The sequence below is a fragment of the Urtica dioica genome, chromosome 7 (genome assembly GCF_054948205.1).
Source record: "Urtica dioica subsp. dioica isolate 48M chromosome 7, U.dioica_male_clone48M_v1_H2, whole genome shotgun sequence".
In the NCBI taxonomy this organism is placed as follows: domain Eukaryota; kingdom Viridiplantae; phylum Streptophyta; class Magnoliopsida; order Rosales; family Urticaceae; genus Urtica; species Urtica dioica.
This window is the reverse complement of record NC_142762.1, coordinates 44257526-44283093: the sequence shown is the minus strand read 5'-3', so window position 1 is coordinate 44283093 and position 25568 is coordinate 44257526. Positions and strand designations below refer to the sequence as shown.

The following is a 25568-nucleotide window of genomic DNA, read 5'->3' as shown; positions in this document are numbered from 1 at the left end:
TAGCGATAGAATAGATGTCGATATATCACATAACAATTCTTTTCATTCTATCATATTTTCTAATATCAATTTTATGTTCATAATTATAAATTTATAATTTTATGTTTCTTTTATGTAAGGCTTATAATTATAATTTATATCTTTTTTTTTTTTTTTTATAATTGTAGATCACTTTTATGTATATTAATCATTTTATATGTATAATATTAACCGTGTCTAACTGGATCGTAATCGTGCTATTACTCGTAATCATATTAATCGGGTCATATTCGTGCGGGTCGTAATCGTGTTTCGTGTCGACCGTTTAATAATCGTGTTAATTGGATTTTAATCGTGTAATCGTAATCGTGTCGTTTTGACCCATTATTTAATCGTGTTAGCGTGCTCGACCCAATTAAGAACCGACCCATTTATTGAGATCCAAATCCGCTTTAAATCGTGTCGTAACCGTTTCGTGTTTCGTGTCCGGACCAAATTGCCATCCCTACTCTGCACTGTACCTCAAGAAAAAGAAAACATAAAACAAGTATTTACCCATATCTAACTCACATAGTCACATTTTTTTTCCCCTCTTTGCTACTTTAGTTAAAAGTTAAACCTTTAAAACGAAAGACAGACTTAGACTTACAAAGTGTATGTTATTCATTTTCCCATTGCTTTTGCTGCTGGTCCATCTTTCTCTCTCACTTGTCACTAGTCTAGCCTAGCCTAGCATTGCAAAAGTTTGTGTATCTATTTTTGATTTATTTTTGGGAAGAAAATAAGAGATTCCATTATTTTTTAAAAAACCACATAAAAGGGTGTTGAATTTGTATCGCTGGGATTGCTTCGACTTCAACGACGACAATGACGATGACGATGACTTGCCTCAACAGCGACAACAAATCAATGTTTTGTCTCTCAGGTGATTTTTCCAATGCTCTCATTCACTTTCCACCGTCTCGCCCTTTTCCTCTCTACCCTTTCACCGTCGTCACTTGTCGTTTTCTGCTTCTCATTTTCTCCCAAAGCCTCTTTTTTTTTTCAACTTTGTATTTATCTTAATCTCTACTCATTTTTTTTTTTGCTCTGTAGATCTCCATTTTGTTTTTACTTCTCTCTGACGGAGTTCAACAGCTTGATTTGAAAAGAAGAAAAAAAACTCTCTTTTTCTTCTGGGCAATTATTTTTTACCCTTCTTCCGTTTTAGAGAAGGAGGGTTTTCAGCCATCACATTGCTATTTTCGGATATGTTGTAGTCTTGTAGACTTGTGTGTCACAGTGATTTGCATTATGGTATGAAAATAATAAAAAAGGAAAGTTCTTTTCGTTGATTTTTAAAACGACAGGACATGTTTCAGCCTCATTTCCAGTTGTTCCCACGTGACTGAAATTCGCCGAGGAAGTGATTTTGTTGCCTGGTTTTCCCGGAGAAGAATAAAGATTTTTTTTTCTTCTCTTTTTCCACTTGAAGAGAAGAGAAGAGAAGAAGGAAGAAGATGTTGTGTGCTTGCTCAGGAGAGCAGTTCAAGATAGAAGAGCCTCCACAGTCGCCGGAGTCTCTCGCCACCAGAGACTTCTCGGCGAGCGGTCTTTCTTCGAGGACCACCGGCGACTGGGAATCCAAGTTCGAAGACATTCAAGTCGATGAAGCCGAATCAACCCTCAAAGAAGCTCTTTCTTTGAACTATGAGGTATATTTTTTTTTATATATACTTTTTCCATCTTCACTATACAAAGACTGTGACTTTATTATGTATGAATGAATGTTTGGTGGTTTCACTGCTGCTACAGGAAGCCCGGGCATTGCTGGGCAGGCTCGAATTCCAGAGAGGCAATTTCGACGCGGCTCTTCAAGTATTTCAGGGCATCGAAGTGAAGGCATTGACGCAGAGAATGACGAGAGCGATCGTCGAGAGAAACCGGCCGAGAAAGCCACGCTCCAAACCCGACGCCTCGTCTCAGGGCCTGATGTCGATGCACTCCGTCAGCCTCCTCCTCGAAGCGATCCTGCTCAAGGCTCGATCGCTAGAGCGGCTCGGAAGATACATAGGTATGTTTCTCGATAAACATTTCTCTTTCTGGCGTGTTATGTTCACAGACGACGCTTATTATCGTTGCCTCAGACGCTGCGAAGGAGTGCAAGACGATCATCGACACGGTGGAATCGGCGCTCCCGAACGGGATACTTACCGGGAAGATCGGCGAGGAGTGCAAATTGCAGGACATGTTCCACCGAGCCTTGGAGCTTCTTCCGAGCCTGTGGGTCAAGGCCGGTTTTCTCGACAACGCGATCGCGGCGTATCGGCGGGCTCTGGTGAAGCCGTGGAATCTCGAGGCCGAGAGGCTCGCTGTGGCCCAGAAGAGGCTGGCCGTGATGCTGCTCTACGGCGGAGTCGAGACGAATCTCCCTCTTCAGTACCAAGTCTGGGGTCAGCCCGTCCCGAGGAGCTCTCTCGAGGAGGCGATCCTCTTGCTTCTCATCCTCATGAGGAAAGTGGCCGATCGCGAGATCAGCTTCGACCCGGAGATCGTCGATCACTTGACTTACGCGCTCTCGGTCTCCGGGCAGTTCGAGCTTTTGGCTGAGCATGTCGAGCAGATTCTGCCCGGGATCTACGGCCGGGCCGAGCGGTGGTACTTTCTCGCTTTGTGTTACGGCGCCGCCGGAGAGGACGAGACTGCGCTGAATCTCTTGAAGAAGGTCGCGGGGCGGTCGGAATCGTCGGGCCATTTCCGCTCGTTTCTCCTCGGGGCAAAGGTTTGTTCCGAAAACCCGGGGTGGGCTCGGAGCGGGATCGAGTTTTCGCGGAGGGCGGTCGAATCGACGAGCGAACGGTGCCGGGTTTTGAAGGGTCGGGCCCACAGGTTTCTCGGGGTTTGTTACGGGAGCGCCGCTAGGGTTTCCGTGTCGGACCATGAACGGAACGTTCTTCAGAGAGAGTGCTTGGAGTCTCTGAGCCGCGCGACCCTGAGCGGTGATGATGATCCTGAAGTGTTGTTCTGCCTTGGGCTCGAAAACGCGGTTCAGAGGAACGTGGAATCGGCGTTCGAGAGCGCGGTGGCGTACACGGATTCGATGGCCGGAGGAGGGACGGGGCGGGGCTGGAAGCTCTTGGCCCTCGTTGCCTCTGCGAAGCAGCAATTCAAGGACGCGGAGGCCATTGTCGATTTCGCCCTTGACGAGGCGGGAAAAATCGATCAGTTGGAACTTCTCAGGCTCAAAGCTGTTCTTCAGGTTTCTCAGGAGCAGCCCAAGCAAGCGATCGAGACCTACCGAGTCTTGCTGGCTCTCCTTCAAACGAAAAAGGAGAATCAAGCTAAGAGCTTTCCGATTCCGAATGGGTTTGATTCCAGGGTTGGTACTTCTCACAGTTTTGACATTCTTTTATTACGAAAAATCTTTAAATGTACCAAACTTTATATCTGATTTGTTTTTCTCTCCAGCAGGGATTAGAAGGGAAAAAGCTGGAAAGTGAAGCTTGGCAAGATTTAGCTTCTATTTACACGAAGCTTGATCTATGGTCTGATGCAAAAATATGCGTGGACAAAGCCAAGTTGATCGAGTTTTACTCACCAAGAAGCTGGCACACGACGGGTAACCTATAATATCCTCTTCAATCTATAGCTTTTTCTGAGTCTCCAATCAAACTTATCTTTTTTTTTTCACTGACATTTGGTTCAATAGGTGAATTGTTCGGGGCGCAGTGTATGTACAAGGAAGCCCTGATTTCGTTCTCGCTCTCGCTGTCGATTCAACCCGACTACGTTCCGAGCATCGTGTCGACTGCGGGAGTGTTGATGAAATTCGGGAACCGGTCGCTCCCGATCGCGAGAAGCTTTCTTATGAACGCTCTGCGATTGGAACCCACGAACCACGAAGCTTGGTTAAGCCTCGGACTGGTTTCGAAATCGCAAGGCTTGTTCCAGCAAGCTGCGGAGTTTTTTCAGGCTGCTCACGAGCTCAAGATGTCCGCCCCGGTTCAAGCCCTTGCCTGATCACATAATTTCAATTTCCTGAAAGATTGATAGGTTATTTATATTTCATTCCTTATTTAAAAATGTATAATATATCATAGTTCTGTAGTTTTTTTTTCTTTTTCAGCCCAGTACTAGTTATTTGATCGGAACTGTATAGTATTTTGTTGGCCGATGATATATCGGCGTCGCTTTTACTTCGATTCCATCCACGTTACTTTCCCACCCTTAATTCTAGAAGAAATCTACTTCCATTTAATCATCTTACTAAATTCATCTGTTAAAACAGAGGTTTCGCGTTTTTCAAATATCTGCAAGAGATCTTACTTTTCTGTTATTTCCAAATCAAGCCATATGATTCTGAAACAGAGTACTCAGCTTCTTGAAAATGAAAACGGACTGATCAAAATATACAATCCAGGCTTATTATTCTTCCAAGAAGGGGAAAAAAACGAATCACAAATATTTCTCAAACTATAAATTTACACCATAAAGTCTAGTTAACAATCTCTGTCTTGTATATAAACTTCTTAGCCAGCCTTGCATACGAATCTCAATCCTTACAGGTTAAGTTATGATGAACACCGCGATACAGAAATGAGGGTCAGATATTCCAGCATAGAACACAAGTCTCCAACTTTAGAAGATGATACGATTTCATCAAAAGTATATCGACAAGGCTTACTATTATTCACAATCGCGAGCCAGTAATCCTCAACCCATTTGCCACTGCACAAAACAGTGGTCAAACTCAAGAACAAGAGCTCAAAATTCAGGAGCAGTGTTAGAGCAAGTACCTTTAGAACAGGCTCGCCTGGGTTAGGGTTTGCGAGTCTCTTTGCCTCCATCTGTTGCTGTGCACGGGCGGCTCTTCCCGCCGCGGACTTCTCGAAATCCTCTTGCCTGCGATGCAATTACGTCATCATCCAGAATTACTCGATCACGTTCATGTATTACTCTCTGAAAATTTATTTCAGGTTTTGTTTTTGTGCCTTCAGCGATTAAAAAACAAAACCTAAAAAAGCGAAGCATTGAGAAATTGGATTAGGATCGGTAGCGATGAAAACTCACCGCTTTTGGGCGGCCTCGGCAGCTTTGGCGCGAGCTTCGGCGGAGGCTAATCGTTCTTCTTCTTTGCGCTGTTCCTTCTTACCGTCGTCTATGCAACTCATACACTGCCCCATCGTTTTCTTCCTCGATCAATCTCTCTCTCTCTCTCTCTCTCTCTCTCAGTTGACCTTTCTGTTTGTTATATGCCTGGCATTTTGCACTGCGCGTTTGCGGTGTTCATTCCCAATCGAATCACGCCACGTCTCTATTGTTGCTTCAGTAGTGGTTTTCTTTTGGGAAAATAACACATTTATACCCTGTGTTTTAGTGAAATGTCGAGTTTAACCCTCGGTTTTCAAAAATGTCGAGTTCATACTCTCTGTTTTACTAAAATGACGAAATTATACCTTCTGTTTAACTAAAATGACGAAATTATACCCTAAAATAGACAACAGTGTCACGAATATTCTTTTTATTGACTTTTCATTGACGTTGACTATAATATTTATATATAAACACCAATTATCTTTAGTCATTCGCGCCATATATGTAATTTATTTAAAAACTAAAAAAATAAACAACAGTCTCTTAATCATGAAGAACACAGAAAGAGGCAAATGAGTAAACATCGATAGTTGATAGTCATCAAAATCGCATATTCGAACAGAGAATCAAGGATTTAGAGTTACAATTCGAACACGGAATGAAGTCATCTCTTAGAAGGTATGAGTTTTATTATTTAATTTCAATTTAAGGCTATTTTTATTTCAAAATTGAGAATTTGGAAGTTAGGGTACTGATTTAGATTTTATTCGGTTTTTCTTATATAAGAGTTAATATCAATGAAAGGGAGATTTGTGACGCTGTTATTCATTTTAGGGTATAATTTTGTCATTTTAGTTAACCAGATGGTATAATTTCGTCATTTTAGTTAAACAGATGGTATGAACTCGACATTTTTGAAAACCGAGGGTTAAACTCGACATTTCATTAAAACACAGGGTATAAATGTGTTATTTTCCCTTTTCTTTTTGTTCCGATGTCGTTTATACTTTATAGCGCAAATACTGTCGTTTTGAGTCACTGAGTTTGACAGGGAAAAATGTTGTTCTCATATAAATACAACGTTTTTATATATAATAATGTCGTTTTTCGAAAAATGACGCCTTATCAGAATATACGGGATATCTTACTAGAACTAATGTATGATGAATCAGAAACGTGATTTTTATTTTTACTTTTTATAAATAAACTTAGATGCAGTATATGACAAGAATAAGGACAGTGCTTAGAAACTAGGTAAAGAAAGATGAATCAATTGCTCATTTGATCCTTCAACTTTTTCTTTGTTAGCAACTTTGTCTCTGATCTAATTTTTCGTTTGGCCTTATCTCGAACTTCTAAGTGGGTGCAATAGTTTCTTGTGAAAATTGCATACAATAGTGTTTTTTTTTTAAACTAATCCAAGAATAGTGTCACTAATTTGCATGCATTTTCATGTTTAGTTCTACTAATCACATGTAACTTTAGTTTCGAAGGTACAGCTGATTCGTACTCATATCCTTTCAACAAGGAGATTGACTCCATGTTCTGGTTCAATCACCAATTTGTAGGCCGGAGAGTGTCGGTAACTGGGCGAGAGAGAAAACGAAAACTTGGAGAGAAGTATCGACAGAACTAGTTTGAGCTCTGTGGTGGCCAAGTGTTGGCCGAGACAAATGCGTGGGCCCACCCCGAAGGGGATGTAAGCCTGAGGAAACTTGCACGCTCCGATGATTCCGTTCTCGAACCGTTCCGGCTTGAACTCGCCAGCATCGGAGCCCCATAGACTCGTGTCTTGGTGCAACACCGAGATCGGGATCTGAATGTGCACTCCTTTAGGAACCACGATGCTCTTCAATCGAATATCCTCGAGCGCTTTCCTCGATACGAACACTCCCGGTGGGTAAAGCCGTAACGCCTCTTGAATCACCATGCTCAGCTATATATGCACCAAAAAGAAAGGATCGTTTTGTTTTAGGGTTCATTAGGTAAATAACCACATTTACAGTTTGACATTGTTAAATAGCTTACGTTTCGTAAATCTTAGATAAATAGCCACTTACAGATGTAAAGTTTAGATAAATAATCACTTCCACTTATTAGGTCACGTCATCTTTATGGCTAGTTACTTAAGATTTACGAAACGTTGACTATATAGCATTCTCAAACGTTTTAGTTGGCCATTTACCTAATTTTTTGTTTATTTTATTCGGAAAAAATTACTAGAAAGCCCTTTGGGACAATCGACGTACTATTTTCATGCTCCGAAGCGTATCAGCGTCGGTGACGCAGATTCCACGAGCTTCTTCGCGAACGCGAGCTTGCCAGTCGGGATGGGCGGCCATCAACATCAACACCCAAGAAGCGGTAATGGCAGTCGTCTCGTGGCCGGCAAAGTAAATGCTTTTGCAATTATCGACGATGAAGTCGTCGTGAGTGAGACCCAAAGACGCGTTTTCCAAGCCGCGGTAGACTTTGGCGCCCTCGAGTATCATCTGGAGGAGGTCTTTCTCAGCCGAAGCCTCGCTGACGCGCTTCTTCACCACTGTCAAGATCATCTCCTTGATTTCCTTCTCCAGTTTCCGAATCTCGAAGTTGTTCTTCGAAGGCACTAATCTAAAACGCCGTTAATGGGTCGGATAAAACGAAACGAATACTAGAGAAGTGCTCGCTTGTTAGTACCTCGAGCCGGGAATCCCGATGAGTTTCTTAGACATCAACGTTTGAAGAGCTCTGAGCTTTAGGAATATATGTTCCCCTTCCGAGTAGCTGCTTCCGAAACAGGCTTTCGAGATTATATCTCCCGACAAGCCTCTCAATCGCTCGCTCACTTCAATGTCTGCGATTCTCCCCGCGCTTTCGATTTCCTTCTCCCAAGACCGTATCATGGAAGTTGTAGATTCCAACATCAAGTTCACCATCCCCTTGAAGGAAAAAAAAAAAAAAACTATTAATGTTCATATCAAAAGGAGATAAATAACGCTTGCAGATTTTGTTCACTACGAATTGAAATAATACCAAGCTAGCTTGGAAAACGAGTTCCTTTTATGGTCAGAAACTAAGAGAACAAGTCGACAACTTTATTCGAGATTATACCTTGACCTTATCGAGGTAGAATTCGGGGGCGATGATCTTCCTCTGATGTGCCCAAATCGGACCGCTCGATGAAATGATGCCTCAACCCAAAAGCGGTCTGTGTTCCTTTGACAAGTACGCCGGTTTTCCCAAACTCAAGGATGTGAAAATACTTACTTCCTTAACCACTTCTACATCTGTAATGCACAGAAATTGTAGGTTTCCCATCGCGTATACGAAATTCGGTCCTGCACATATATACAAATGAGACAGAGATTCCAAACTAGTGTCCACTTGGTGTGACTATTTATTGAGTGTAATGAATCTGAAAACTGAACCAAACAGGTTTTAGGCATCATTAATCACTCTGGACAAACACAAATTTAGAATCAAAATAATAATAATAATAATAAAAAAAAAAGAGGTGCTCTGTGATGGAAAGAAATCCTTGTGAAATCAGCTCCATGATTTTTGTTACAGGCCTTTACATTTCTGGACCCTTATCAGTTTCAAAAACTGTTATAAAAAGGTTCACTGTATTGTATAACAAAAGGCCTCATTTCCTCGCTCATGAAATCAAAGGAAGAAAGAAAAAACAAGAAACGAAGCAATACCATATTGTTGTCGCCATTGGATAAGGGGAGAGAGGAGAGTGGACGGCCAATTGTGAGCGATCGAAACGACGCCAAGGAGGTTGTCGTTTGGGCTCGTAGCTTTAGATCGGACCTCGAGCTGAATCCTCTTAATTTCAAGGACGTTTCCCAGCAGAAAAGATGGAGAAGGACCTCGAATGCCTTGTCTGACAAGCTTTGATCTTACTCTTTTGGGCGTTGACACCATATTATCGTACACATACAGAAAAATTATCAAAATTCCACCGGCGAAAATGGATAGCATGATCTTCACCGTTGTTCTTCCTAGCTCCACTTCCATTTTATGACTCACTGCTCACTGGAGGACAATGGGGAAAAGTTGTAGCGACGGAAAAATTCCAGTTGTTATTATTATTATTATTTTTTTTTTATCGAATATTATTTGGGTAATTGGGTTATTGTTGAGAAATTTCATTAATTGGGCTTAATAAGTCATTAAATATCAAGATTAGACCCTAATGTTTAAAAATATCTAAATATGGACTTTTGACCCAAAATCGGACACAAATACCCTTTATTAAAAAAACTCATATTTTTCTCTTATTTTCAAATGATTTTCATCACAATTCTAATCCTAGCGCAACCAATTCGAACATGAAAAAGAATTGTGATGAAAATCATTTGAAAATGAGAGAAAAATATGGGTTTTTGAATCAGGGGTATTTGTGTCCGATTTTGGGTCAAAAGTCCATATTCAGATATTTTTAAGCATTAGGGTATAATCTTGATATTTAATGGCTTATTAAGCCCAATTAATGAAATTTCTCACTAGTTTTGGCCTCGGCTGGGTGCCTGAAAGAAAGGGAAATTACACTGCTCTAGTTATATAGCCACTAACACTAAGAAACATAGATTTTGTTATATAACTAACGTTTGTTAATTTTTAATTATTTAGCCATTCAAACACTTAACAGAAAAAAAAATATTAATGCACAGCTTTGGTTACATGGTCAGTATCTGATGTATTACAATATTGTTAATATTTGTGAATAGAGAAATTTAGTAACCTATTAATATCTAGCCAAAGTTGATAATATTGAGCATCGATTTATCATATTTTTATGAATTATATGTATATTGTACCATATTCAAAATACAAACTGCGATGAAAGCAATTGAGTACAAGAAAATAAAAATATTTGCTAGTAAATAATCCAGGTTCAAATATAAACTGAAATAACAAAATCTAAATTATTAAAAATGGCTATGCTTTGCTACGTCTTTTATTGGGTCCAATCCTCTCACATTTTTCACATCTTGTATGAGTGGAACCAGATTTTAATCATTGGCATTCAAATAATTTGACTGCAAAAAAAAATTAATAAACAATTAATTATTATAAATTATGGCTAATATGTAAACCTAAACATTTAATTATTGTAAATTATCGTTAATATGTAAACGAACTTAAACAAAAACCCAAATATTTTTTAGATGTAAGTACAGAGATGAGATTGACAACTAAAATAAAATAAACACAAACAAGAGTTGATCAATGAGAATGATGATTCCACCATACTACACTGCATACAAAAATCGTCGATCAAATACAAGAAATTAATTTTTTTTTTTAAATAGTTTCCATGAACGTACATGACGTACCTCAATACCGTTCAAAATTCCAAACAGAATATCGCTGCTCAATTTTTTTAAAATGGACAAAGTTCGTCCAGATTGTTTGCAGAATACCATTCAGATAAATTTTTTTCAAAAAAAAAATCAATAACAAGAGAACATGAAACAATGTAAAAGCCATTATTAACGGGTGTGTACGTACCAAGAGTTTTTCCGATCAAAAGCAAAACAGTTATGATTCACGTAATTTTGACGACAATAGTATTTTGAAAATGACTGAAGAAATCTATCCGTATTAAAAAAAAAATGCTCAGAGACGAATTTGAAAATATAAAAAAAATCAACAATCGAAATTAAACATTGCATTGTGTAAATAATTAATAATAATAATCAAGCGAATATCTATATATAACTGTTTGTGTAACCAAACAAAAAGAGTAATGTGATTTTCTTAAAAAACCATGCTGAAGGGTAATTATGGAACAATAATATCGATACAAAATGCTACCTCATCACAATGGCCATATTTTTAAATTTTTTGAAAGTTGGTTATTTAGCAATAGTTATATTTCAAGTGGCTTAGATATTTATAATATTTTTTTTTCCCCTAAAAAAAGTCAGTAATAGAAGTTTGACTATTATTTTGATGTAGGGAAAAGATTTTAGTACCCTCACATACAATATTAGGATAATGAGAAAAAGAGAGAGAAAGAAGGAAAAAAAATTTAAAAAAAAAAAAAAAATCCATAGCCCTTGGTTACAACCTTGTTTTCGACAAAACGAAAATAAGTCAATAATTGAAAGAAGAAGTAAAGTGAATTCGTTTGGGAAAAAAAAAAAAAGTTAAGCTGGTGAAGATAAAAATTACTATTTAGATACAAAATTTATATATTATTTTATGTGAAGTTGAGAACCACTGAAAAAAGCGTACATATTTTTTATAACCAATAATTTTTTTTTTTTTTTCAATATAGGAATCGAGGACAAATATGCCATTGCATTCCAAGTCTGTGTGCCTCATATGATCAATTTTCTCAAACCATCAATAGAATGCCAAACTTTCATCCCCGACTGCCAAATAAAAATAAAACAAAAATATTGTGATTATTTTTGGTACTGTTTAGAAAAAATAGAAAAAAGTTTAATTTTTTTTTTTTACTCTTATATAAAAAAATCTAAAAAATCTAAAACAACATCGGAATGGTACCATAACATAATTTGAGTACTTCGCCAAAATAGAACATAGTTTTGATTAGAGTTGTGCTATTTAACACGATTAACGAATTTAAACGAGCCATACAATTTATGACACGTGGATAATTTTTAAACAAAAAATAGTGTTTAATGTTTTGATTGGGAATCGTGAGAAAATCGTACCCGTGTAGCTTTACTATTTTGATTATGTTCCATTCTAGCCGCCCAATTTTAACTTTGAATGAAAGTTGTCTTGACTCTTGACCATTTAGATATATCATCTTCACGGAAAAATGACACAGACGATAAAATTTGCATATCTAAATTTAACAAGTGAAAACATCTTCTTTTAAATATATATATATATATATATATATATATATATATATATATATTAGTGAAAACATATTAGAGACAAAAGGGATGAGCCAAACCAAACATTTCATTGTCGTTTTCAGTTGATGTCGTTTTCTATTGTTGTCGTTTTCATTTGATGTCGTTTTCTCTTGATGTCGTTTTCTATTGTTGTCGTTTTCATTTGATGTCGTTTTCTCTTGATGTCGTTTTCTTTTTGCACGTTGTCATTTTTTTGTCGTATGGTCGGATGCATTACTATATCCCGCAGAAATTAGTGTTTTAAGTCTTGGACACAGGCTGAGATCACTTTCGAGATTCAACATCACAGAGCTCAACACAATAAAGTGAAAAAATAAAAAAGGCAAAACCCTAATTCGCTTGGCAGAGACATAGAGTGAGCGAGGACGATGAGTAATAAACCATTGGATTCGGTTTCAGCAACAGAGACTGTGGAGATAGAGAACGGCCTATCGCTGGTCCCACGTGTGAGGCTCGACCTAACTCTCTTCCCGGCGAGCCCTTCCGTGACCAAACCCGTCGACGAGTGGAAGCTCAAGCGAACCCTAATCGAGTACCTCAAGACTTCACTTTCCGTCTCCGTCGTTGTTCCCGAGGAAGATCTCCACTTCCGGCGAGTCAAGGACCCCAAGAAGCGCAAGCGCGACGATCCTCTCGCCCTCGGCACTCTCTTCATCCGCGACCTAGGGTTTCTGGACGCGACCAGCCAAGGGACTGCCTCGGGCGATAAGTTTCTCGAATGGCGAACACAAGTTGTCGAGAAAATGGACGGAATCGAGTTGAACATCGAAGGCTTCAAGTACCGGCTAAACGTCGCCGTTCCGGCCTCGGACGATTTCGATTCCATGAAGAGAGAATGGGAAGAGTTTTACGCTACGAGGAATCGCGGTGAGTTTGTCACATTTCAATTGCCTTGGTGCGAAAGACCTTTTTTTGGATTGCCTGTGACTTTGGTGCCGGCGAATCGTTGTAATTGTGGTTTCGCAGGGTTTTCGAGGAATGGGAAGCAAGAGCCTGACACGGTAATTCTCAGGGGTGTTCCGTCCCGGTGGTTCGCCGAGCCTAGGGTTTCGTCAAAGCCTTCCTTGCTGGTCACTCATACCATCTTTTCAACTTTCGGAGGAATCAAGTATGTGTTTTTTTCTTCGTTGTTTTCTGGTTTGCTATAGTTAGGAATTGGATACCCATTTCAATGATGAGCTTGGAATGAACTGACATGTCGACACTTTCGAATTCCTCATTTCCTTGCACAATAAGTTGTTATGGATTGGGATTTCGCGGCTTGTGGCATTTTCGGTGTTTAAACTGCTATTTCTCGGGCTTTTCCGATTTCTTTTCGTCATTTTTGTACTAATAGGATTGATTTTTCTCAAGAAAAATAATGTATGTGTTGCTCTCTTTTTTCAATCTCACACCATAGTCTATAGGAATCTTAACGTTGGCGAGGATGAGTATACGAGTAAGGACGAGAGCGAGGACGGCGGATACATAATATCAGGTCTCCATTGTAAGATTGTGGTTCAGTTTGAGACACACAAGGACTTCTATAACACTCTTAAAGTGTTGTGTTGCCGTTCAATGCAGAAGGTTCGAACACTCGCTTCCTTAATGTATTCTATACCATTAATACCCGTTCCATGTTGATTGAAGTAATTTTAACAATTAATTGAATAAATAAACCACCAAAATTTGCCAACCTTTTGTAAATTTTAAGTAAATAGCTATTATGGTGATGTGACATTGTTTGGACGTTTTTAGCATTCCATTCTCTTGGAGTCCGATGATTATTTACAATTATTAACAAATATTTACAACTATTAATGTCATTTTTGCTTTGTTAATAACATCTCGTGACTATTTCCTTAAAATTTATCAAAGATTTGCTATATGGAAAAACTTGAGTTTTCATATGGCTATATATCTACGAAACCCTAATTTTAATCCTTCTCTTTTATTTTTTTTTTTCCCTTTTTCACAGCAAGGATCGAGGTTGTTGGCTGATTATGAAGTTGGTTGGGACAGAGATGGGTTTTTCCGGAACTTGCCTAGTCGGAGCCTGGAAAAAGGCGAGATGAGAGAGAAGGCACCGGAGTATCCCCGGAGCGAAGCCCCTAGACGTCATCAATATGTATCTAGATTCAGTTCCGATGATATAAGCCGTAAGCGGTTCAAGGTTAGGTTACTCTTTTTGTTTAAAGCTCAAAATTACATGTGTTAATATGATTATTATGTGTTTGGTCTTGGTTTTAGTACACACTTTTTTTATTCTTTTTCTTAACGAACAGCTCTGGGTTTTGGTTAATATATTAATTAAACAGCTACTTTTGCTTTTCCTGCGGGAGGAAAACAGAAGAAGCCATTGCTTTCGAAAAAAAATACTACTGCTTTTAATTGTTAAATGGCTACGATATCCTCTACTTTAAGTTTAACCGTCTAATTTCAGAATATGTATGCATATATTTCACTAAATTCTTCTTATGCTATCTACAACAGTTTCTTGACTTACATTTACCAGACCAATTTTTTTTTGCTGCATTTTTTTTTTCTTCAAGACTATTCAAAAGCACAACATTGTCTAACTAGCTATTATACATATATCATTTTTGGCTGCTCTGAAACTGAGAATATTTTTGTTTCATCTAGGAATAGTGAGATCCGATTAGCAACTTGAACTGGTTGCAGAAACGGAAGCGAGTCGTATCACATGACGCAACACAACCAAGATCAAGAATTCACGTTTTTTTGGTCTCGATTAGAAGTCTAATGACCAAGGAACTGTACAAAGGCGGGGTTCGATTGTGAAGCCACTCTAAACATTTTTCGGATTTAATTTTTGTGGGTGAATATTTTGACTCTATTGGAGGAAAACACCACAACAATGCTGTGAAAGCATGTTTCAGTTGTAATGCATAGATATGGTCATGTTTTGTTTCAGAAAAAGAAATCGTATAAGCGATCTTCATCCAGAAGAGTCAAATCTCTCAACTGCCAATTACAAGGTGACATGTAAAGAGAAAGAAATACGCTTGATTGAGTCTCACATTTTATGCCCCAAATATTGCGGTGGTCAATGTGAATGCCATTACTGGCCACCAAGTCAACTGTCTCTCCAAATCACTTTGTTACGAACACGTCTGCACGTGACCCATTTCCAAAATGAGTGCTCTTCATATTCTATTTTTTTTTTTTAACTTCTCAAGTGTTCAAATTTTTTTCGAACCGTGCTGCTCGAGAAAGCCAGAGACAATTCTCTAGAATGTTTATTTTACGAGTTTTATGACTTTTGAATGTGTAAAAGTAATTAATTAGTCGTCAATAGAGTTTGGACATTTCATCAGCTTTTTTTTTTCTTCTAATTAACAAGTCAGTTTTGGAATTTATTACGTTGTACCACACTAGGGAAAAAAAATATAAATGCAATATCTTCTAGCATCAGCTCAAGTCTAGTCAATCGATACATAAACATTTGTTATATTAATTAAACTGTTATTACTCGTAATTTACAATATTACATATGTTAAACGTCAAAAAGGGTGACTGACTTTCCAAAGTACAAAGAACTATACCCCAAAAAAAAAAAGAAGAAAAAATCAATCAATCTAAACCCAGAAAGAAATAGAGGGTTGAGAAGAACAGAAAAAAAAAATTGTAAAGAGTATATCCAATGAAGATAAAGTAACATGACAATCACCAATATTTTGGGATGACCATGTTTACATTGGCCAAGAATAAACCAACTAATAATCATCCTTTCATATTCAATCTCTTTGCATGATCTCTCTTCGTCGTTGAACTTGAACTCCTCTTTTTTCCAGAGCTTTCCTTCAAAGCCGGAACAACGTACCACAAGATCGAAGTGAAGAGAATCGCAGCCGAGCGACCGAAAACAGCCAACAAAATCAAGATCACGATCACGACGATCGGCAAATACCCTGAAGGCCTTCTCAGCCTCGCCACGCTCTTCCTCGCATGATCGTTCGACTTCGGTCTCATTGTTGCTCTCTTCACCTCTTTCACCGCCACAGAGGTTTCGATAGCAAACTTGTCCTCTGATCCGTTTATTCCCTTACCATGATGATCTTCACGTATAGTGGCAACCGAATCGCTCTTGGTCTTCCCTTCTTTCGCGTTCGCATTATTTTCCCTGAGCTTGACCACGACCGGGACTAAGTCATTGGAGTTTTTGTAGACGAATCGGACAAAGGCAATATCGGGATCAGAACCGTTCTCTGCATAAATCTTTTGCCTCTTCTCTTCGAGATCGGCCAAGAGAGTCGAGAATTTGTCGAGGCCTCGAGTGGCGTACGGATTCTTGTCCCTGCTGTTCTTGTTGCTTCTGCAAAATCTCGATCTCCTCGGAGTCGAAGATGGACTTTGATTGGCACTCATGGAAAATTCTTGGTCTTGCTCTTCAGACTCAAAGTTTGGAGCGCCACAAATGAAGAGATTCATGAACGTTTTTGTTTTTGGCTTTTTGAATTTGTGTGAACCTATTTTTTTAATTTTTTTTTTAAATGCGAGTAATATGGTTGGTATGGTTAAATAAAGAGAAAGAAGGTGTCTTATATAGTTTTTGTAAAAGTTGGTTTAGAATTGGTCAATTATTAAAAGAATAGGAAGAGAAAGAGAAAAAAAAAATACATTGTACTGAAGCTTCTCCTTATTGTTTAATATTGGCCTAGTTTTGACTTGCTAGGAGAGAAGGTAATGATATATAATTACCAGGAAACAAAAATAAAATAAAATACGTATTTTATTTTATTTTCCTTCAAACACGGATATGACGTTGAGTTTTACAAGTCTTTTTTCAAGATGTACATATCTGAATAAAAGTTTACGCTTAAGAAGATTCAAACAATCCAATCTGGTTTCATGTCTGAGATAAAGGTAAGTTGAAAGTTGAAACAATCCGTATCTGGTATTTCCGTTGTAATATATTTTCACTATCAATTTTTTTTTAATATTTAATGTTCAAAATCAGAAACACACAAAAATAATTTTTTATAAGGTCAATGGCTAGTTGGCAAAGGGTATTAATATGATACCAAAATGGGTTTATGACATATATATGTATACATACATATATATATATATATATATTGGAGTGTTGGTTACTAAAAGAAATGAATAATTGTGAGCTTGTATCTGAACCGTCTATATCAGCTTGATTGGCGCGCATTCATTATTGGTATTTGCATCTTATTTCACAAATTGGCAATTCAATTGCAAATAAGTCACACGCAAAAATTTTAGAAAGTTTTAGAGGAAAATGAAGTGATTTTTAATGAGGGATTGTAAAAATTCAGAAGACATGGAGTAACTAATAAAAAGATTAAATGATGAGAGACAGTAATTTGAAATTTGCACATGTGACACGAATGTAAATACGTGACACAAATGCAATTTTGACAACTTTGTGACACAAATGCAAAAACCCGACGAATTTGTGACATTGACGCAAATCTCCCCATTCATTAAGCAATCACCATCTGATTTTTGGGGTCTACTTTGGTCACTGTTTTCTTTAGATCTGAGTAAGAAGATATATTCAGAGCAAAAAAAAAAGTAAGAAGATATATAAAGGAAGATTAGTTGATTTAGTAGAGCTTTTGGGCTATGTATTGGTGTAGTTAATGAGACTTTTTTTATTGAGTAGTACCCCAAAAAAATACTGAGCAGCCATCTTGATTTGCTTAAGAGATTATTTAAAAATATTGGAAACGTGTCAACAAAACAAATGGAAACATTAATGAAATTAATTAATTAATCTGTGAAGAATTATGTCCACATAATTAAAAAAAATGGAAACTGGATGGATTGTGTCAAAATTCATTTTTAGACCCCTTGTTTATTAAAACTAAACATGACCATGACATGATAAACATATATCTCATCACCTCATTTTTTTAAGCATAAAAATCACAGCTAAACTGCAATTTATTTAGGAAAAATATAACTTAATTATTCACGACTTAGTGAGATTTCAGAAAATATCTCAGTTTAGTTTTTTTTTTTTTTTTTTAAATTTGAAAAACTGGAATGTATTTATATCAATTTGAAAAATACAATAATATAATTTATTTTGTTCAGGACATGAACAAATTAAAAGTGAATTTCGATCAAAATCCTAACATTTTTTTTGTGTTATTTTCTCTTAATAATCTTGTGAATAAATAGCTTCCACATAATCAGTTAGGGCAAATTACAATCACATCAACTATAGGTGAATATTAATTTTCTATATTAATTAGCTTTCGTAGAAGAGATACTCGGTTACATTAATTAACGAACATTTTCTGAATAAATTCCATGTATGACGTGTCACAATCAATGCCAGTAACATATCAAAGTATAAAATACAATGTATTTATGTAGATATTGCCAACCTTGTTCTTCCAATATTTTAATTTTATGGCAAAAAATTGGATAAAATGTGTCATAACTTTTTCTTATTCATGTTGGTATAGATCGCATAGGACATTACTTGGGAGAGAAGCAAAAAAAATTATAAAATCATTATCATCATGTGTATCAGATATATGTTATTTTAAATAATAGAACACCAACTTAGACCTGGCATCTCTTCTATATTAAATTTGTTATATGAGTGAAGTCTTCTTGGATAAATACTGTATCATCAAATCATCTTAATCAAAACGCGAAGCAAGAATAGTCAATAACCTCTAACTTGATCAGTGAAATTTCCTAGCGTTGCCGTATTAATATATATTATTCAATTATCTGGTGACCTAAACTCAACCACAATTTTTTTTAAACTAATTAGGCAAATTGTGAAAGGTTAAAAAACCTAATATACTATTACTAACAGCTAAAGAATATCGCTTTCTACTATTTACATGCACAGCCATTATGTCAAATTCATAATAGATATTCTTTGATAAGAAGAGAGAGCAGAGCCACTAATAATTTGATGAGTATCTTCAAAATATATCTGATCTAAGTCAAAATTCCAAAAGTGACTATTCTGGTGTTTTGTTTTTAAGGCGTCGAAATTCTTTTTCCATTCCCACTTCAACACGGCGTGATTTTCAAATTCTATGTATTTATTCCTTCTAGATATCCAAGTCGTGTGAGCTCATATTCCAATAATACGCAAATATGTCTAATTTTCTAGAAGATGAGAAAAAACATATGTATGAGTTTTCTATATAGTAAGATTTTAATAGAAGTAAGCATTTCTTTCATCAACTAATTAATACATGGCAACAGTGAAGCAGATTGATAATATAGCGCCTCGACTCACGACGAGTCCTAAAAGCCAATCCGGTCACGACACGTGGTAAGTTTGGAGACGTGTGAGTAGTCGCTGCTCATAAATGGAGTTTGTTCGTGGGTTTATTATTTCTAGAACAAGTCAACACCGAGACGACAAGTGATTACTGACTAGCCAAGAACTGTATATATATATATATATATATATATATATATATATATATATATATACTGATATTTATTTATATATGTAGAAGGTGAACGAAGATAGTGGAGTGTAACAACTAACGTGCACATGAGGGCCTGACTTTCGACACATATTTATGTAAGGAAAATATAATTGATGAGAGTAAATATCTATATAATATAGAGGTATTATTAATAGAAATGTTGCATCTATTCACATCTTAACATTTTAAGTTTATTGTTAAATTAACCTTGGGTTTTATAATATGTTGAATTATCTCCGCTTACATCCTTGTTAATTAACCAAATGCCAGTTCTCAGTCATTGGTAAAATTAAGATCAAATGTGATTTTTGGGTAATTTAACACTCAAATTCCAACAAAAATGTTTATAAAAATGATTTTTCGTAGACAATAAAAAACACAACACCGGTTTTACAATAGGCACAAAACCGAGAGGAAGAATTTGATCGACTTTAAAATGTAAGATTTGATTGAACATTTCAATAAAAATACGGTAATATACAACATGACAAAACTTACTAAATTAAATATTTTGTATCACTAAAGGTATTGATATTTTTGTTGTTGTTTTATGACAACTAAGCACACGAAAATAGTGCGGGAATTAGTCTCCTTAGTTGAATGAGTTCTGATATCAATTTTTTCTCTTAAAATTTCATTTTGTAACCAAAAAAAAAAAAAGGGAACCTATAACCATTATCACTTTTGCACAAATTGTAAACCAGCAAGAATAATTAAACACAGCGAAAAATCTCGAACAAAAAAAGACCTACAACAGGGTAGCCTAATTGTGTGTGTGTGTGTGTTTTTTTTTTTTTGGGTTATATAGCTAAATGGCCTCTCAGTTTTGATCGATTTGGATTTGGCCACCATTTGGTTAATTTCGTGTTAATAGTCAGTCCCATTTATTTACACATTGTCAAAATACCAAAAAGACCTTACCTGTTCCCGCCCACTATAATACTGAAAATAAAATACCTTTAAAACACAATAATAGATAATAACTACTCGCGGTAATCGAGGAGCATCATTAAGCTTGGTAATTAATACCCTCGATACACACAATCTTTCTCTCATAAGAAGAAAATGGAGAACACGCAAATCCCTAATTTGGAGCCCCGCCGTCTTCTTCTCCATCTTCTCTTCTGCGCGCGACCACCAGCACCAGCCCGAGCTTCTCTTCCTCGCGCGCGCCATCCCGCTGAGACCGAGCGCCGCCGCGCGCGACCGCTGCGAGCCGCCGAGCGAGCCACAGACGAAGAGACAACGGAGAATAGGTGGAAGGGCTGGGGAGTTCAATTCTACCAAAAACAATGTGAGGTTTTGTTTACCCAAATTGATTTCGAAAATTAGGGTATTGAAGATTGATTTGGGGGTTTGAGTTCTCAAGAGGAATTCCGTGGTTTTGATGTTCTTTGATGCTTGATTATGGCTGATTAATATGATTGGATGCTCGAAATTGTACATTGAATGTGGGTTGTGGCTTCATGAAAGTGTTTGGCCGTGTCTTTGATTTTGAGTTTTGAGTTATAGTATGTTCGTGTAAATAGAATCATATTTACAGTATATCCGTGTAAATACGAAGCTTATTTACAGTATATTCATTGTAAATACGAAGCTTGTTTACAGTATATTCATTGTAAATACGAAGCATATTTACAGTATATTCGTGTAAATAAACTGAAAAAAATTCTGGAAATATTTTGGGCACTGTTGTGTTTGGTAGTTAACTCAAACTGTTTTTTGTTTTTTGTTTTCTAATTTTTGTAGTTGTACTGAAAAACTGTTTTGTAGTTGTTTTCAAAAAGCTGTTTGGTACAGTTTTCATTTTTGTTTTTGAGAAAGTGAAAAAACTTAAAAAAGTGTTTGGTATAGTTTTCATTTTTGTTTTTGAAAGAATGAAAAGAGAAGATGAGGAGAAAGAGGAGAGAAGAGAAGAATTTTTTTTTCAAAAACACCTTTTAATTTGTTTTAAGTTTTCTTTACTTTTTTCCAAAAACAACTTCAAAATTTTTTGAAATTTTTTTCCGAAAACACCTTACCAAACACATTTTCCAGTTTTGTTTCCTATTTTCACTTCTTGAAAACTCAAAAACAGTTTTTGAGTTGATAACCAAACGCAATTCTGGAAATTATGAATATATGGAAGACAAAATAATATCAATAAATGAAGAATATATTTACAGATTTTATCAATAATGAATTGCAACGAAAATAGAAACTAATTACCTAAATTCAACACTAAAATTTCCAAATACATAACAATTAATGGGCTGAGAACTTTCCAAATCTGCTGGAAAATTCAAATTTCAAATTTGAGAACTTCCCTATTCGGTTTCAATATTTAATTCGGAATTTAAAAAAAAACTACCTAATTAAATTAGCGTAAGGGCAAAAATGTACAACTAATTCAATTAATAAGCTACCACGTAAGCAAGATGGCTATTTACGGGACATTAACGAAAGGTTGACTAAAACCAAATTGCTAATGTTTAAGATGACTATGCAACCAATTATTTGTTTGTTTTTTTTTTTTTTTTTTCCGTGTTTTGGGAGGAATATGGTAGTGGTGATCTATATTATTTATTTACCAATTTTATTGAACTATTTACTTAAATTAGCTTTTTAAGCGAACAAAATAATTGACGGCAAAACTATCCTCTTATACGTCCATTTTTTTAATACTTCATGTCCTCCTCAAACTTAACTATGGATAGCGAAGGAACCAATGACTGCAATTTTCTTAGCACCCAAGAAATTTTGCCGATCATAAGACTTGAGGCGTGTTTAATATAATTAAGGGAGTTTGGCGACAATTATCAAATTATAAAGGTATAAACATTAATTTTAGCGACCGTCACTACGAAAATAGGGCTTTGAATTATACTAAAATATGCATGCCATTGCAAATGCAAGGATGGGGACACTTCGATGTATATGTGAAATAAATGCACATAAAACTCTCTCTCTCTCTCCAAGCCCAAAAAGATAAAAACATGACTTTTTACTCGATCCATTTCCCAAGCAAAACTGCAAAACCATTAAGCATTAGTGATTAACACTAATGCTATAAACGCCCTTCAATAAGAGATAATTCACATGAGCTGTGCAAAATCCCGGATTAAAAATTCCAACTACTGATCTGTACAATGGTGGAAGCCAGGATCGGATTAGGCATATAGAAACGACGCAAAACCACTTCAATTCTGCTCAGAAGCTTCCATCATCAGGAGAGGAAACTATTAACTTGACAAGTTTCAGGAGTCAACACACAAAGTCAAACAATTACCAAAATCACCGAGAACGAGAATTGCTTACCACAGTTCGGTCATTCACCATGATCCAATTTATCACTGTCCTTCATATACTTCTCTTGCACCGCCGCAACTGTGAACTCATTTGGTTAAAAGAAAATACGATGAATTGCTTTGGTGATATATCAGAATATCTATCGAGTCATAACCCAAAAAGCCCTAAAGTTGAAAGGATATCTGTAATAGTCCCAATCGACCGCACCAACTGCGATCTTGCTGAATCCAACGGCGCTGGCTTCGATGCCGGCAAAAATGTACCCATTGCTCTTGTCTATCAGCTTCACAAGATTCCCTACACTTTCTTTATCCTGGACAAAGTAGTATTTTGACTGAGCACGTCAGAAAATAACATTGACACACCAATGACAACGTGAAAAAAGAAAGACTCGTATACAAACTAGCACACCTGAATGTCCAGGGTCGTGAAATTGACAATACTGAAGTCTTCTATTACGCCACAGAGCTCCTTTGTCAGCTTTCTGCAAGAAAAAACAAGAACCACCAAGAATTAACGAATTAAAACCAAGAGCTAGAAAAAAATACAACATTGATGATTGTATCAAGTTAACGGTCACATGAACCGGAGCATCAGTTTGGTCAAATTAAACTTTTTTAACAATCAATAAAACATAGAGCGAATTTGACAATAAAGAGAAAACGGACGGACGATTGTGATGTGATCAACTAAAAATTACTAGGTGTAATTGATATTTTCCACAACCGACGTTAGTCGAGTTCAAGAAGATGAATCGGTAATTTTATTGATAAACTCGGCTGACTATTTGAGTAATCTCTCCGACTACATTACTCTAACACCAGAAACAAAAAAAAAAATAATAAACAGAATAACTATTCCCACTGAAACCTAACAAGTATGCACAAAATAATAATGATCAGCATATCTCTATTCAATGGTATTTCGCTATCGAATTTTTTTTACGCCGCACCTGAACTTAGCCGAGCGTGGATCCTGATCAAGTTGGTGTTGTAAATACGACAAGTCTTGAACATCGGTATAGAAATCCAAGTTAAAAGCTGCAACAATTTAAAAGAAAAGTATAAATTAGCTACACATATAATACTATTTACAATCACAGGCTCGACTTAAATAAGAATCCGGAAACAAACCTAGGTTTCCATAGCTCTCTATCAAGTCAATCTTCGACAAGACATTAATGTGTGGGAGTTCCATGTGAAGCATCGTCGATAATGAAAGAAGTAGCGCGCTAACATATTTCCCAGGGTCACTGCAGAGATGGGCATCAACTAAATGTACAGCTGTCAACTGCGTGGATAGTACGACAAGTCAAACGGGTTGTTGACTTTTAAGCCTTTTTTGTCAAGAAGACGACAGTCATTAAAATCATACCCTTAAGTCTAACTTTTTAATGAGTTTCATTAGTACAGCCTTGGCATTGGAGTGAAGAAAGAACAGCTCTACTTGGCCCGGGAAATCAAAGAGGAGATAGTGATCTGCAACATTTTTTTGTAAGTAAAAAAGAGATAATGGAAGTTAAAGTTCATAAATCGACCTCGGAATTCAACGTTTAAACAAGAAATGTATATAAAAAAAATACACCAACCTTTCAGTAGCGGTTTTAGTTTCTGTTCTAACCAGTCGATATTTTTCTCGAGATAATCCATACAATACACGAGACCTTTCAATCACCATAATGAACAATTATGATTCTCAATGCATCCATAGAAGAAGAAAAAAAAGGCTATCATAAATTGCTTCTTACCTCCATTAGGACCAAGAGAATGCTCCGACATTACGTCGCTCAGCTTGATCAAATCCTCAATGTTAATCGCACATTCATATCTAATACGAATTCAGGAAAGAGCAGACTATACTTACTACGCACTTAAAACTCAATATCAAAAGCAAGCAGAAACTAAGAGGATACGGTAACGCATCGTTAGCGGGATCCAAATTTATAACAGCGACTTTCCTGCAAATTCCAATGGCTAAAGATGATTACACAACCAATCGCATTCTCTTGTTTCAGAACTAAAAAAACGCCAAATAAGCCTTTACCTTCCGATAAGATTGAGGAATTGAGACATGCCATTGCAGTAAGTGGTCTTCCCTGATCCTGGTGGACCTATCACAACTTGCCCAAAAACCATCTGAAAAACAAAACAACATCAAATAAAACTCCAAATAAACCAAATTGGCAAAATTACTGAACAACAATTTTTTATAAAACATATTTTCACGACGACTATAACAACACATTCTCATAAACATCTTAATTTTGTCTTAAAGGTTCAACCATCTTAGTTTTGTCTTATGGGTTACGGGTTATGCCAGGCACACACACACACACACACACACACACACATATATATATATATATATATATATATATATATATATATATATATATATATATATATATATTAGTACGTAAGCTCTGACTCTGGACACGACATTCGCATTCTGGGAGTGACGAGAAAACTAAGATACAAAAACTATTGCATCAACCAAGACAACAACCACTCGTCAAAGCTGATGGTAAAAGCTCATCCATAAATCTGTCTCTAAAATCGACCAAAAAAAAAATTCAACAAAGATATTCACCCCCTCACCTATGACGGTTGTTCTGAGTCAAAAAGGTCTTAAAATTGAAATGAATTTGTAATATGGACTTAGTTTTGAAATAAAAGAAAAGTATTCGGTGTAAATTCCCTGGCGTGAAACACTAGTATAGGTAATGAGTATAACTACTGTCTTTGACACCAAATTCATTAAGAGCTAATTTGTTGTATACTCAGACTAGAACCTTGACACACAATATTAAGATCGAATAAAAGAAAAAAAAATGCAAAAGAGACTAACGGACCTTATATAATTTAACCTACTTCTCACCGATAATGTACAGAGCAGT

The 25568-nt window shown here is 36.5% G+C and overlaps 6 protein-coding genes across 11 annotated transcripts in view; 2 read left to right on the top strand and 4 right to left on the bottom strand.

Annotated features, from left to right (window-relative positions):
- Nucleotides 1-517: 517 nt before the first annotated feature.
- Nucleotides 518-4269, top strand: NPGR1 (no pollen germination related 1). Of its 2 annotated transcripts, none has more exons than XM_089620142.1 (6): nt 518-904; nt 1329-1673; nt 1774-2032; nt 2106-3337; nt 3427-3577; nt 3668-4269. In XM_089620142.1, exons 2-6 carry the CDS (start codon nt 1479-1481, stop codon nt 3976-3978), a joined length of 2148 nt encoding a protein of 715 aa, XP_089476268.1. In that variant the 5' UTR covers nt 518-904; nt 1329-1478; the 3' UTR covers nt 3979-4269. The 2 variants fall into 2 exon arrangements, with proteins under 2 accessions (XP_089476268.1, XP_089476269.1); XM_089620143.1 differs by having other exon boundaries at nt 520-904; nt 3430-3577.
- A 136-nt stretch (nt 4270-4405) lies between these two features.
- Nucleotides 4406-5264, bottom strand: LOC149391975 (uncharacterized). Its single transcript, XM_089620144.1, has 3 exons — nt 5029-5264; nt 4755-4860; nt 4406-4686 (listed from the first exon to the last, which is right to left on the bottom strand). Exons 1-3 carry the CDS (start codon nt 5139-5141, stop codon nt 4672-4674), a joined length of 234 nt encoding a protein of 77 aa, XP_089476270.1. The 5' UTR covers nt 5142-5264; the 3' UTR covers nt 4406-4671.
- Nucleotides 5265-6345: 1081 nt separating this feature from the next.
- LOC149391974 (cytochrome P450 714C2-like) lies at nt 6346-8373 on the bottom strand. The gene is made up of 4 exons (XM_089618531.1): nt 8146-8373; nt 7732-7973; nt 7302-7665; nt 6346-6988 (listed from the first exon to the last, which is right to left on the bottom strand). The coding sequence occupies exons 2-4, from the start codon at nt 7968-7970 to the stop codon at nt 6563-6565; spliced, it is 1029 nt and encodes a 342-aa protein (XP_089474657.1). The 5' UTR covers nt 7971-7973; nt 8146-8373; the 3' UTR covers nt 6346-6562.
- A 3824-nt stretch (nt 8374-12197) lies between these two features.
- ZCW7 lies at nt 12198-15258 on the top strand. The gene is made up of 5 exons (XM_089618679.1): nt 12198-12809; nt 12909-13050; nt 13349-13508; nt 13900-14094; nt 14565-15258. The coding sequence occupies exons 1-5, from the start codon at nt 12311-12313 to the stop codon at nt 14568-14570; spliced, it is 1002 nt and encodes a 333-aa protein (XP_089474805.1). The 5' UTR covers nt 12198-12310; the 3' UTR covers nt 14571-15258.
- Nucleotides 15259-15431: 173 nt separating this feature from the next.
- Nucleotides 15432-16452, bottom strand: LOC149391972 (uncharacterized). Its single transcript, XM_089620731.1, has one exon. It carries the CDS (start codon nt 16371-16373, stop codon nt 15666-15668), a length of 708 nt encoding a protein of 235 aa, XP_089476857.1. The 5' UTR covers nt 16374-16452; the 3' UTR covers nt 15432-15665.
- A 5727-nt stretch (nt 16453-22179) lies between these two features.
- QQT1 (P-loop containing nucleoside triphosphate hydrolases superfamily protein) overlaps nt 22180-25568 on the bottom strand; it is a 3773-nt gene continuing 384 nt past the window's right edge. The window contains exons 2-13 of one of the 5 annotated variants that reach the window (XM_089621165.1): nt 25550-25568; nt 24716-24807; nt 24536-24629; nt 24420-24462; nt 24261-24335; nt 24047-24150; nt 23806-23962; nt 23625-23712; nt 23084-23156; nt 22855-22985; nt 22682-22752; nt 22180-22609 (exon numbers count right to left, since the gene is read on the bottom strand). The exon at nt 25550-25568 is cut by the window's right edge and continues 30 nt beyond it. In XM_089621165.1, the coding sequence (XP_089477291.1) occupies nt 22692-22752; nt 22855-22985; nt 23084-23156; nt 23625-23712; nt 23806-23962; nt 24047-24150; nt 24261-24335; nt 24420-24462; nt 24536-24629; nt 24716-24807 (918 nt within the window). In that variant the 5' untranslated portion in view covers nt 25550-25568 and the 3' untranslated portion in view covers nt 22180-22609; nt 22682-22691. Of the gene's footprint in view, nt 22610-22681; nt 22753-22854; nt 22986-23083; nt 23157-23624; nt 23713-23805; nt 23963-24046; nt 24151-24260; nt 24336-24419; nt 24500-24535; nt 24630-24715; nt 24808-24953; nt 24979-25549 lie in introns of those variants that run through there. The other 4 variants (XM_089621162.1, XM_089621163.1, XM_089621164.1 and 1 more) reach the window with 4 other exon arrangements.